Source organism: Antechinus flavipes, chromosome 4 (assembly GCF_016432865.1).
Source record: "Antechinus flavipes isolate AdamAnt ecotype Samford, QLD, Australia chromosome 4, AdamAnt_v2, whole genome shotgun sequence".
NCBI classification, from domain to species: domain Eukaryota; kingdom Metazoa; phylum Chordata; class Mammalia; order Dasyuromorphia; family Dasyuridae; genus Antechinus; species Antechinus flavipes.
Genome location: NC_067401.1, coordinates 276,285,346 through 276,299,354, shown reverse-complemented (window position 1 = coordinate 276,299,354; position 14,009 = coordinate 276,285,346). Strand labels below are relative to the sequence as shown.

At 30.3% G+C, this 14,009-nt stretch overlaps 1 protein-coding gene across 1 annotated transcript in view; it reads left to right on the top strand.

Annotated features, from left to right (window-relative positions):
* The window catches only part of ASCC3 (activating signal cointegrator 1 complex subunit 3), a 307,241-nt gene that overhangs the window by 60,419 nt on the left and 232,813 nt on the right, over nucleotides 1-14,009 (top strand). The window contains 2 exon segments of the mRNA XM_051997447.1: nucleotides 4,524-4,700; nucleotides 8,189-8,260. Of these exon segments, the coding sequence (XP_051853407.1) occupies nucleotides 4,524-4,700; nucleotides 8,189-8,260 (249 nt within the window).

Below are 14,009 nucleotides of genomic sequence, written 5' to 3'. Positions count from 1 at the left end.
AATGAGTCTTCCTCATTAAGTAAAATTCCTTACAAAACTTTGCATTGCGTCTGGACCCTGAAAACCAATGTCATATTTTTTGTGTCATTATTTTATGTGTTTTTGCATTACATCTAAGAATTTATATGTCCATGCTTCAGCACTTGGGTTTTTTCCTTAACATCCTTCTGAGAAATTTGTTAATTGCTTTTTACTCTAGTATCAGTATTCCCTGAAGTTCTGCCGAACTTATGCTTTTAAATTTTGATTCTTCAGTTCTTTGTCTCTTAAATTGTCTTTTAAGTGCTTTGTGTACAATGTTCAGATCTATTTGTTCTTTAAGATATTTTAAAGTGCTGCCCTCTGTACCTAACCAGGCATGTGGCATATATTCAACAAACAGACATAAATGTTAAATTTATATAAGTAAATGACAAATTTCCACTTAGAACAACAAATAAATTTGCACATTGGAAAAAGAAAAAGAAAATGGGAAAAACAGTAATATGAAAAAGTATGAAAAGGTGATGAATTGGTCATTGTACTGAGACATTGATTTCAGGCAATTGCTATAATAATAGTATGTTCACAGTCTATTCTGTTTATTATTTTATGCTCTTTTTTTATTTAATGATTATTAAAATATTTTTACTTTGCAATTCCTCCCACTTCAGTGGAGAAAAAAAAGGAAAACTAAAAACTAAACCCTTTTAAATATACATAGCCAAATGAAAAAAATTCCCATATCGACTATGGAAAATTATCTATCTCATTTTTCACATTAGTCCATCACCTCTCAGTCAGGAGATTGATAGAATTCTTCATCATTACAGATCTGAAATCATGCTTGATCATTGCACAGATTAGAATTAGTTATTTTTAAAAAATTGTTCATTTTTACAGTATAATTATTATAGGATAATTTGTTTTCCTAGTGTCTTTTATTTTATTGCTTCATAAAATTCAGCTTTCTCAGAAATTACATGTTTTGTCATTTCTTATATAGTTGTATTTTATTACATTAATGTGCCATAATTTGTTAAGACATTTACCTTTAGGGAAAGCTTTCTGTTTTACTTCCCTAAAATCTCTGAGTAGTGATTTTCTCTTTAAGATAAAGGTTATTTTAAAGAACTTATTTTGCTCTTTATCCTTTGATTATTGATAAGATAATTTTATAGGGATAGTAATGTAAGGTATCATTCATTTTCGCTATACATATTGTGACAACTGACTTAGAACCTGTCTGTCCTTCCATTCAGGTTTGTAATCTTGAAGTCATCTTAATTTTCTTACTTTACTCTAGTTTCTCCCATTTCAGTCTGTCTTCCATGTAGATGCTAAGACATCGGTATAGCTATTTCCTTTGATAAATATCAAAGCATTTGCTGTTTTACTTCTTCTTGGGAGAACTATAAACTCTGGAGGCAGAAAGATATGGAGCCTATATTTGGGCTCCCTTGAGTCCCTTGAGTCCAAAACTGTAGGAGTGGAAAAATGGAAAGACACTTTTCACATTTGCTTATGTGCCCAATACATTAAAAAATTTAATGTTCAGTATAAGTAGTTAAACATAGTCCACAAATAAATAAATATGACATAGCTTTGTGGATAGAAGATTCACCAAGACTATTAGATGGATTATTTTAGTTGCCTCCCTACAGGTGAATTCTCCTAAGTGTGTTACAGAGTGTTAATACCTTGAGAGCAGGTATTGCTCTTATTTTGTGTATTTGTACCCAGCGAGCTTATTATAATAGTGCACAGAGAATAAATGCCTTAAAAATACCTTTCTACTAAAATAAATAAAAAATAATTCAAGCCTAGATATTCAAGTACAATAACAGACAGTATAAAGAACAGTAGCAACCAAATAATAAACATACATGTTAATTGCTTTCTATGTGCCAGACTCTGTACTAAGCAGTGGGGTCCCTTCCCTCCTTTCCCCAGGCAAAACTAGTTCCTGCTCTAATGGCGGTTATGTACTAATAGAGTAAACATAATATCATTAAATAGAAACATATAAGATATACACAGAATGAGCAAAAGATAATTTGAAAGGAGAAAGCACCAGGCATTTTATGAGGTATAAGTGATGGGAAGATCATTCGAGGTAAAAAGGACAGCCAATGCAAAGAAAGACTGATGGAAGGTGCATATCAGGTGTGAGACTCTAATTAGTTATAATAATTGCATTGTAGCGTACATAGAGTGAGGAGTAAAGTATAAAACTAGAAAAGTATGAAGGAGCTATACTGAGAGGACCTTTAAATAACATATGTCTTTAAATTGAATTTATCAAGTAAGGGCTAACACAGTCAAACCTAGTTTTAGGAAAAATCACTTTATATGGTAGTTCAGATATTTTAAAGTACTGCCCTGTGTATGGAGAATAGATTAGAGGGAGAAGATAATTCGGACAGGGAAAACCATGGATCACCATTTCATGCTACTTGCTTTATGATAAATAAATGTAATATAGCAAAACATAATCTGTACAGTATTATATTCAAAAATGTTTTTTTTTTTTTTTGGTGCCTTGATTATATTAATTCTCTTTCAGACTATGTAATGTGTTACATGATAATGCTTCATTATTAGACAGTTGTTGATAATCATTGAATTTTTCACAATTTTTAAAATTTTCAGAGTTTGAAATTTTAGTTACTTATTTTCTTGGTTCTTCTCACTTCATTTTTAAGCCCCCAAATATAATAGTATTTTCATTTTTAGTCTTTTCTTTTCAGACCCTCAAAACAAAATGAATCCATTGTCCAGTTACTCTGTTTTGTATATATCCACCTATGTTTATAAATATGTGTGTACATATACATACATGTACATATGTATATGTCATGTATCTATTTGAAGCTTACCTTGGTATATTATGTGAAATATTATTCTATACCTAATCTTAGCCAGAATGACTTATTTGCTGTTCTCCCTGCAAAAATTTCTTTCTTTGTGTCATTACATAGGTTATTATACATACTACCTTTTAGAGTTGTTGTAAGGATCAAATGAGTGCTTAGTTGTAAAAAGTGCCTAGCAAAGTGTCTTATGCAAAGGAAGTACTACATAAATGCTTATTCCCTTCCCTTTCCCCCTTCTCTTCCTTTGTTTATCTTTAAACTATCATTTTATAAATTGTTCTTCAGTTTCTACTTACTTTACCCTGTATCATTTTATCCAAATAATTCTGTTTCTCTGAAAATGACTTCTTCACAATTTCTTATAGTACAATAGTATTTATGCTTCATGTACTTAAAATTTGTTCCTTTATTGGAACAATTATTCCTTTGTTGAATAGTTTTCCTTTAGTTTCCAAGTTTGTGCTATCAGAAAAAGAGCTGCTATATATATTTTTGCACATGTGAGTCTTTTCCTTTTTTTTTTTTTTTCTGATTGCTTTGGTTATAGATATAACAGTGGGATGAATAGATATGGAAAATTTAATAACTTTTTGATCATACTTTCAAATTGATTTTCAGAATGGCTGCACCAGTTCATAGCTCCACCTAGCAGTACATTAATATGATTATCTTTTCCTAGCCCCTACAGTATTTATTTTCCTTTTACTGTCAACTTTGCCAATCTGATGGGCATGAGGTTGGATTTTAAAGTTACTTTAGTTTGCATTTCCCTAAATATTATTGATTTGTAACTATTTTTGATTTTAAAAAATAAATACTAAACTTTGTATCTTTTTTATTTACTTAGCTATGTGTACATTGCTTCTCATGTCAGACCTTAAGGATAAGGCTCTTTTCTTTTTTCTTTTTTCTTTTTTCTTTTCGTCCTCAGCATCTAGCTTTTCGGATCTTAAAATTTATTTGTTGATTTGAAATAAATTGGTTAAATATCCTTTGTTTAAAGGTCTTTAGTGAGGGAAAACCTACAAACTCTTTCTTCCACTCCATATAGAGTGCATTCTCTCTGAGTGATAGGAAGATTTTCCTACATTATTCCTAAATCTGACAATTTGCAACTTGTTCTGCTGATGCTAGTTCTTCCCTTTGGGACTCAGAAACATCTTAATTTCTCTTTCACATACTCGAAGGAAACTATCAGGTTTTATCTATCTACTCTTCCCAGGCTATACATTCTTCATTCTCTTAACTAATCCTTATATGGCATGTTCTTTTGACTATCTCTCATTCTGGTTGCCATTTTTTAAATACTGTTCTGCTTTTCCATATCCTTTCTCAAGTGGGGTGTTCAGAACTACACATATTATTTACCAGTGGGGTCTCTTCAGGGTAGATTGTATTATATGATAATTTTTGTAATCCTATACATTACTACTATATATATATATATATATATATATATATATCATAAAAATCACATTAGCTTTCTTAGTTTGCCATATTGTACTGTTACCATATAATTATATTACCTTCCATGTAACCTTCCCATATCATGAGATGAACTACCCTCTAACCCTTTTTTTTTTCCCCCATCTTTGTACTTGTGAAATTGATTTCTGGCACCTAAGTATAAGGCTTCACATTTATCATGTGTGTTTTTCATTCATATAGGTTGAATCTACACAGAGCATGATAAGGATTTTGGGACTTTCTGCTACATTACCCAACTACCTTGATGTTGCTACTTTTTTGCATGTCAATCCTTATATTGGACTTTTCTACTTTGATGGCCGTTTTAGGCCAGTACCTCTTGGACAGACATTTTTGGGAATTAAGACAACAAATAAGGTAAATGTTCACCATGAACAATTTAATTTTTCATGGAATATTTGTTGACAGGTTACATCAATAGCAAAGACTTTAATCCCTAAAATTGCATTATATGAAATTATTAATCTCATTTTTTTGAACCTTTGGCATTTTCTGAAGCATCCCCAAAAGATATTAATTTGCCTTTATGTAACTCTTAAGAGCAATTCCACTAATAGATATTCTAATTTATGCCAATCTCTTGCTATTCACTTTTGCTAATTCTTTTTGAATTGTTGATGTTATTTCCTCAGAATCTACATATTGTACCATTCATAAATTTGATATAATTAGGCATTTATAAATTTGACATAATTACAAAATATATACATATAAGCTAGTGAAATCTGTGGCTTAAGGAATTTATGATTAGTTACTAATAAACCACTAAAATATATCTGTAGTGTTCTGGTTGGTTTTCTGGAGGTCTTGGAGCAGTCTTCGTTTCAGCATCACCACAAGAATAGCCAGAGATAAAGTGCAAATTCTTTATTATCTCCTTCAAAGTCTAGTTTCCTTCCCTGGAAGCTGGGCTAGCTTTCTTGGGGTCCTCCAGATTGTCTTGTTTTCTGCGGGGGATGCAGGAAGACTACCACAACAGTCTTTGTCTTGAAGTCTGTCTCAGTCCGAGAACTTGTGCTCCAGCCTCCAGCCACCACAAAAGTTGGAGATGAAATAAATCTGTCTGGCTGAGTTTGTCCCAGCTTATATGCTCTACTATAATTATATTATCATAGGTGTGAATCTTGTAGAACTATGTTAAGTACTGAGTACATGTACTGAACTAGAGAACTGTTAATCACCATGCTAAACTAGATAACCATTGTCTTATCAATTCCATTGAGTTAGCACCTTGTAAGAATCCTTCTTTCAAGTACAGAGTTCTAGCCCATAACATATATTTGGAAGAAGGTAAAGTCAAGATGACGAAGACAAAGCATTTGAGCTCATCTCTGCACTGTGTGTTCTCCACAATAATCTAGAAAATGCACTAGATCACATTTTACTTGGAAAAGCATGAGTGGAGAGAAAAAGCAAAGTAAGAATTAGAAACATCTCACATAAAGTGCTCAAGGAGGAGTTTATACAAAGAAGAGGAGAAGTAGGTTAATCTTGAGCCTCACTCCCATCTGAACTGGTTGAAGATGAAGAGAATATATATTTATATTCACAATTGGGTATAGAAATACATCTTGTTCACTATGGCAATAGGTGAAAAAAGGTTTAGAGAAAATGAAGGGAAATTACAGATGGGTAAGTTAAGGGAGACATTACCTAGAGACAAAACAAATACACAAGGGGCAGGGGAAAAAGAGAAGGGAAAGTATTGAAAGGATAGGATTGAAGGAAAATATACAGTTACCAATTATAACTATGAATTTTGAATAGGAAGTATTCAGTCTTAAAACAACAGAATAGTATAATGGATTATAAGCTAGAATCCAGTGATCTGTTGTTTACAATAAGTACTCTTGAAACAGAATGATATACACATAGTCAAAAGAAGGGGCTTATGCAGAGTCTATTATGCTTCAACTAAAGTAAAAGCAGGTGTAGCAATCATGATCCTCAAGACAAAGCAAAAGAAAAATTGTATCTTAATTAAAGGAAATAAACAAGGAAACTGCATTGTACTAAAAAATACTATAGATAGGAAATTAATACCAGAAGTAAATATATATGAACTGAAAAGCATAGCATATAACTTTTAATTAAAAGGAAAAAGTCAGATGACAGGAAGTCATAAATAGTAAACCCACCCCTTTCAAAGCTAGATAAATCTAATCATAAAATAAATAAGAAATTAAGAACTTGAATAGAATGTTAGAAAGTTCAGGGTACTTTGACAAAAATTAACTATGTATTTTAGGGCAGAAAAACATTACAAATAAATGCAAAAAAGCAGAAACATTAAACACATCTTTTAGTTATCATAATGTAATAAATGCAAGAAATTTTTTTTATCTTTGGCTTTGAGGCAAAAAAATTAAAATTTAATTGGAAATTAAATAATCTTAAAGAATGAGTGGATTAAAGAAAAAATCAAATGAATGATCAGTATTTCATTAAAAATAATTATGACAATGAAACAACATACTAAAATTAGTGGGATGTGGGAAATGTATGTATGTATGTATGAGTATGTAAGGGAAAATTTAGATCTCTAAAACTTCCATTATTTAAAGAAAGGAAGAGCACATCAATGAATTTGTTATGTAACTTAAAAAAAAACCTAGAAAACTGATAAATCAAAACCTTCTGACATTACATCAAAATAGAAGTCTTGAAAGTTAAAGGAGAGATAAACAAAATTGAAAAATGGAAAACAAAACAAAATATTGTACTAATAAATTAGGAGCTGATTGGCTAACTTTTTTTTTTTTTAAGAAAAAAGTAAAATGTATTTAGAATATATTTTCATCACTGTAAATTATCTATAATTGTTCACCCTGATATCTCATTATAGCAAAGAGGTAACTTAGGTTTATCAGAGACTTTTTGCAGAGGCATTCAGTATTGTATGAACTTTATAGTAGGTTCTATAAAGCTATAAGATTTCTATTAGAAGTCTAGTGTTTACATGTTTGTTATTCATCAAGCTAAATTCAAAAGGATTCATTGCTAAATTGGCCATAGGGTCATGAAATTTTGACCCACAGCTACTATTGAGGATCATCTTAGATAATTTGCATCAATGACAATATTGATGTCAGTGAAATTATAGATATTTGGCATAAAGTACATAAATATTACTCAAAATTGTCTGACAAGGTTGCTTATTATAGTTCAGCGATATCTAGTCTTACTAAGTGGAAAGTAAGGGATAGTTTAGACTCACTATATAACATTATGTTGTAATTGATTTTTATGAAAACAAATAGAAAATTAAGAGTAATAAAATATAAAGACATTCTTTCCCCTAAATAATTGAAAGGGAATTTGGCTTAATGGATAGAGAGTTGGCTGTAGATTCCAAAAGAACTTAATTGTCTTACTTTTCACATTCATCTTGTTGTGTAACCATGGGCCAAGTGACTTAATGTCCTAGAAAACTCTCTAAACTAAGGTATTTACAATTTGCTTTTCTATATTGGTGGAGAGAGTTCTCAACAATGATATAGTCACAAGCCTTTTCAAAATAAACAACCCCCCCCCCCCAATACATACATACATACACACACACGCATGCACACATACATCTATTTACTGGGATGTTTTAGAGGATAATGTCTCCAAAAAACTTGGATCTACTGCCAAGATAAATACAGTTTAAGGTATTTTTTGTTGATTCATGTTTTCTGTATAAATGACAGTTGTTTCAGATCTCTGTTAAGTGGAGGTTGCCAGAGAAAGATGTACACTGTGTTTGCTTTTTGGTAGTGCTTTGATAGGTCGATTGGAAAACTTAAATGCAATCAATTAAACATTCTCTTTCTTCTTCTTTTTTTTTTTTTTTAACTTTCCAGGTGCAACAGTTGAATAACATGGATGAAGTATGCTATGAAAATGTTTTGAAACAGATAACAGCTGGACACCAGGTATATTTACTTATATAAAAATTATTCTAGAAACTTATAAATGAAAAAAAAAGTTAATTTTAAATTCCTGCTTAAGATATGTATTCTTGTGTTCCAAAATGATATATATGAGGTATTTTTTGTTAACTGAGTACTTATGAATGATGAAAGCACGTTTTTTTTAATCCACTAGTTTTGTGTAGATTTTTAAAATACCACTTAAGCAGAAATAATTGTTGCAGAAAAAATATACATAATTAATATTCCCTCTGTTTTGTATTACTTCAAATATTTTTAAAAGTTATCATTTTGGTCAGATTATTTTATTTCAATAATATTATTTTATGTTTTATTTTGTAGCATATATAGAATGCAAATTTTGTCCAGTAGCTTGTGCTTAGTGGCTGTATTTCCTTTACACAATTTTTTGAGGGCAGATAATTGATAATAGCAATTTGACATTTATATAACACTTTTAGCATCTGTTGTGCCATTTTGTCTTCACTAGAAATCTGTGAAGTAGGTAGAGCAAGTTTTCAAGATGATAAAATTACAGTAAACATCCTTTATTCTTAGGTCATTTTTATTTGTGGGAATATCTTCCCCATGTGTTAAATGATAAGTACTGAATGATAAGTACTGACCAGTAATGGTTTCTTCAGCTTTTAACATTTCCTATGTATATTTTCTATATTTTGTTTTGATCACTATCTGTGAGTCTTTGGTTTAGGAGTCTCATACTATAGAAACTCCTTTTACCAATGCAGTTCAGCTCATTGTAAATAATAATTTTTAGATAATTTGAGCTGTGTGAAATTAAGCTCGTTTTCTGAATATTGCTTTTGAATATATCAAATGCAATATAGCTGAATATATATGCAAAGACCTATTTTTCTACTATCTAATTCTGAAATAACCTTTTCAGTATTCTGCAATGATATCAGTTATTAGAAATCTATCTTCTCTTTTTCTGAATTAGCCAGTATTTTATGCTAAGAAAACTTTTACTGTGTTGTGATAGACAAAGCTCGATGTAACTGTAATTTTCTGTTGATTTCATTAAATGCCTTTGTTTATATTATTAAAAAATTGCTTTTTAAAAAAATCTGAAAATTCAGATATAAATATCTTACAATTCAAAATGTAATAAAAAGTTTTAAATTTTGATTTTGGTCAAGGTATAAAATGTGTTTCTTAATTGTTTTGGAAAGAGTAATTTCCAAAAGATTATAAAATTAAATCTATTTTATCTAACAAATTCTCAATATATTACCTTTTTATTATCTTTATTACTTTTTTCAGATACATAACTGTTCTTTAAAATGTGGTAAAATACATGAACAATTTTAATTTAAAAATAAATGATTTTTAAAGGAAATTTTAGGGAAAATAATTATGGTCCAATTTTTGCAATTTATGAATATTTTGGATAGCCTTTTATTTTTTGTAAAGCACTGTTGTATTCATAATTTCATCTTCAGAAAACAATTTTGATACAGATAGGGCAGGTTCTCATTTCCGTTTTGTTGTTGGCAGCTAAGTAATATGTAACAAAGCCCAGACTCTTCTTTGACATCTCACATAAAGTGTTTTCCACTTACATTTTGTTGCTTGTTTAACTGAATGCACAAAAGTTTTATAAAGAAGGAGACTGTTGAAAGCAACCAATTAAATGATAGAAATGTTGCATACCTGCTTCCTGTATCTGATTTGTTTGAGATGTACTGAGAGGTTTGGAATATAAGAAGATTTGAATACTAAGAGAGAAATATTTGAAGATTACTATTCATTTTGCAGTGTCTCTATGATGTAGAGAATAGTTGATTTTCATTGGTTGCCAAGTAGTACAAAGGTAGTAGAAAGATTTTGATAGAGGTCAATCCAGAGATAACTTTTTTTTTTTTTTTGGAGTGAGAGAGAATGTAGCAAACTTTGGAATGGTCATTTTTTTTGGTATGGCACTAATATTCTCAGGTCTCCATCCCATTTATTATCATTTGGTGTATCTAGGTATTCATGGGTGTTTGTATTAGTCAATACCTAGGGAGGGTTCTTTTTGCATTTTATCAATAACCAAGACAAGGGAGCTTAATATTTTGTTTTTTGGAGCAAGGCAATTGGAGTTAAGTGACTTGCCAGGGTCACACAACTAGTAAATGTTAAGTGTTTGAGGCCCAATTTGAACTCAGGTCCTCCTGACTTTAGGGCTAGCTACTGAGCCAATCTAGCTGTTCCAGATCTTAATATCTTGAAATGAGATCCCATCCAGTGCTACTATTTAAAATTGTACCAGTAGTGTTTACTCACATCTTCTTTCTCAGCAGTGAGTGATTGCCCGAAAATAAAGGAACAATAAAGATTTGTGATTTGGGAACTGTTGGATTATATAAGTTTGGGGTCTTCATTATAATAGTTATTATATTTATTTATTTATTATATTAATTTTCTTCCTCATTTAAATAAATATCCTTGATTTCAGAGTATCTATTTTTAGATAATAATATATACTTTCTAATAGTATTTATATAGTATGTATAGTACTTCCCTTCATTTTGAATGAACTTTCTGCTCAGGATTAGTTTATATGTGGGTAAAGCAGATCTCTGAATGCATAGTGTTATTTCAGTTATGCTAAGTAAGATCTTCCTCTTCCTAGAAGCCTACTATTGGCCCTAAAATGTCATTATTAAAAATTTGCTATCCTTTATAAAAATGTATGTAAGCTTGAGATAACATTTTATCCTCATTTATTTGCACTTAGGTATAGAATGTGTTGAATTTCTTTTCCAGTATGTTATAACAGTAGTGAATAGGAGGATAGGTCCAAAGTATCATGAATTGCTTCATCTTTCAAATTATATACAGATTATGTAGGGGAATAGAGAAGAAGGATTCTGGCCAAATTGAGTTTGATATGAGATTTCTGGAAGCTTTTTTGGTTAGTGGGTGTCATGAGGAAGGCGATGAATGCAAAAAAGGAGATAATTGCATTTGGCTTAATTCAGTTTTTCCTAATGTTAATCATACTTCTTAATAAAAATGTTCTTGAGAGAAGGCTACAGTTTTAGACATTTAATATTGTTTTAAAATATCAAGTCTTAAAAAATCCTGAAAGTCAAAGAAGAAAATAATAAAATTGATAACAAAAAAAAATAAAATAAAACTAGTAGGTAGTTTATGGGGAAAAAGACTCAATAAAATAGATAAATCATTACCTAATTTGATTTTTTGAAATGAAGGATATCAAACCAGTGAAGATGAAATTAAATAAATTAGATCTCCCTATCTCCTTCTCTTTTTGTACCTGAGAAAACTGAGACTCATAGAAATTAGGTTTCATACTTATGTCATAATGTTGATTTATTTAGATATGAATTTTGGAGATAGTAACTGGGGTCTATTTCCTCAAATTAATGTATATTCTTGGGTGATGAATATAGGTAGCTAAGTGCCACAATAAATAAAGTGCATGTGTAGAATTAGAAACATATAAGTTCAAATCTATCCTCAGACACTTCTGTGTGTCCTAGAAAAGTCACTTAAACCTTTGTTTTGTCTCTCTTCAACTGTTAATGGGGATAATAGTAACATTTGCCTTTCAGTGTTGTTATGAGCATCAAATACAATAAGATTGATAATATAGCTAAGAGTTTGTAATCTAGTTGTTTTAGGAGTTGTATTATCTAGAATTACTGTGTAAGTACATGTATAGTGCATAGTATTATGTGCATGGGTATTCTTATTTAATAGATTTTGATTACAATTGGAACTCTGCTATTCACAAAATGCTGTAATGTTTATTGAAGAGTGGTTTAACTGCAGAAATTAAAGATCATTAGAACTGTTTTCTAGCCTTTCAAATTTTTCTCAAATATTCTCAGTTTTTTAAAAAGGTAATATGGCACCATATTGAAGTATCAAAACAACTTAAAGTTTACTGTTTTTTGTCTTTTATTTAATCTCATCAGATTTTGATCAGTCTCTTAGTATCTCAGAACCAGGTCTATTTTTTTTTTTTCCTTAAAAATGTCCAATCCTCAGCCATTATTAAAAGAAAAATATTTACTTTGAAATTTATTGGAGTTCAAATCATTTAAATTATATATCTTTATGGCACAGTTTCTGTTAACTATTGTTATAATGTGTCTAACTCTCAATTTGCTGAATAGTCATTTGGAACTCCATATAGTTAATAAATTTTTTGTTTCTATTAATTGGCTTAGTAGTCACAGATCCCTCATTTTAAGAAGATTGCGATTTTATTATTAACTTTGATGCAGACTCTACTGGAGTATTTTTTTTTTTTATATAGATTCAATTACTTGAGTGCTTGAACTATCTTCCTTTTATAAAAAGGGCTTAATTGCAATATAATCTAATGTTATGCTCTTTTATAAACAAAATGTTTGCCTATTTCTAAAAAAGCCATGGTTAAAAATATCATTTTAAAACTCTACATCAGGGGTCCTCAAATTATGGCCCACGGGCCAGATACAACAGCTGAGGATGTTTATCCCCCTCGACCAGGGCTATGAAGTTTCTTTATTTAAAGGCCCACAAAACACAGTTTTTATTTTTACTATAGTCCGGCCCTCCAACAGTCTGAGGGACAGTGAACGGGCCCCCTATTTAAAAAGTTTGAGGACTCCTGCTCTACATGATATAATTTTACATGAGTAATTCAGGATTTGTTTTTCTTGCAGATAAATTACTATGCTTCCTATTGTCAAAAAAAACCAATAAATTTATGTTTCTTTTTGTCTGGGCAGCAGAAAAGCTTTAAGCCAAATTTATTCTTCACTTGAAGTAATTTGTCCAATTTAGATTTCTGAAGACATCTTCACTTTTTCGTCTATTTAAATGTGTTCTCACTTTTTCTGGTTTAAATGTTCTACTTTTTAAACTATTACTAATGTATAAGTTGCTTCAACTCATTTTTGAAGTAGATGAAATGTAAATTTAAACAAGTGAATAGAGGCCCTCACTTCTATGAAGACTTATTCTTTATAGTGTCTTAATTGACAAATAATCTGTGAATTCTAAGAAGACATATTTACCAGGTACATGTTCATTGGTATATTTCAAGGCTCAAATTGTTGGATGCAAAGCATAGACACTTTAAAAACTGCTAAAAATGGCAGTGGACATCCACATTTATTGCTTTGTCCCAATATTGGATTTTAATAAATGTGTGGAGGTTTCTTGTTTGCTTCTGCTTTTACATACTAACTGGACAGAAGTATAGCAATGAATAAAGAATAAAGGCATTATCATTGGAATTTATATATATGTAATATATAATATAATAAAATATAATATAAATGATACCTTCTAGTCTATGTAATATGCCTACTTTGATCAAGTCATATATTTCTGGAATTCTTCCTTGTATTTGATTTGGTATGTGATTTGATATTTAGTAGCTTAATTTTTTCAGGGAATGTGAGGATTTAAATATTTGTCATTTGTCCAAAATATTAAATAATTCTATTGAATACTATTGGTCATTTATTTTGATTTCTGAGCACCTGCATGTTCACTTTTACTGCCCTAAAAATTGAACATTTGTTCTTAAATAAAACTGAAGGTTAAAAAGGTAAAATTTTCCTTTTCAGAAATTGTGATGTTTTATCTTGATTATGCTATATTGTAAGTGGTAGTATACTATTCTATTATATGGCTTTATGTTTGTGTGCTTAATAGATTGTAATGTTCTCTGGTTAGGTTTCCTTGGGGGTCTCTGGAAGCAGCTTTTGTTTCAGTTCAGTAA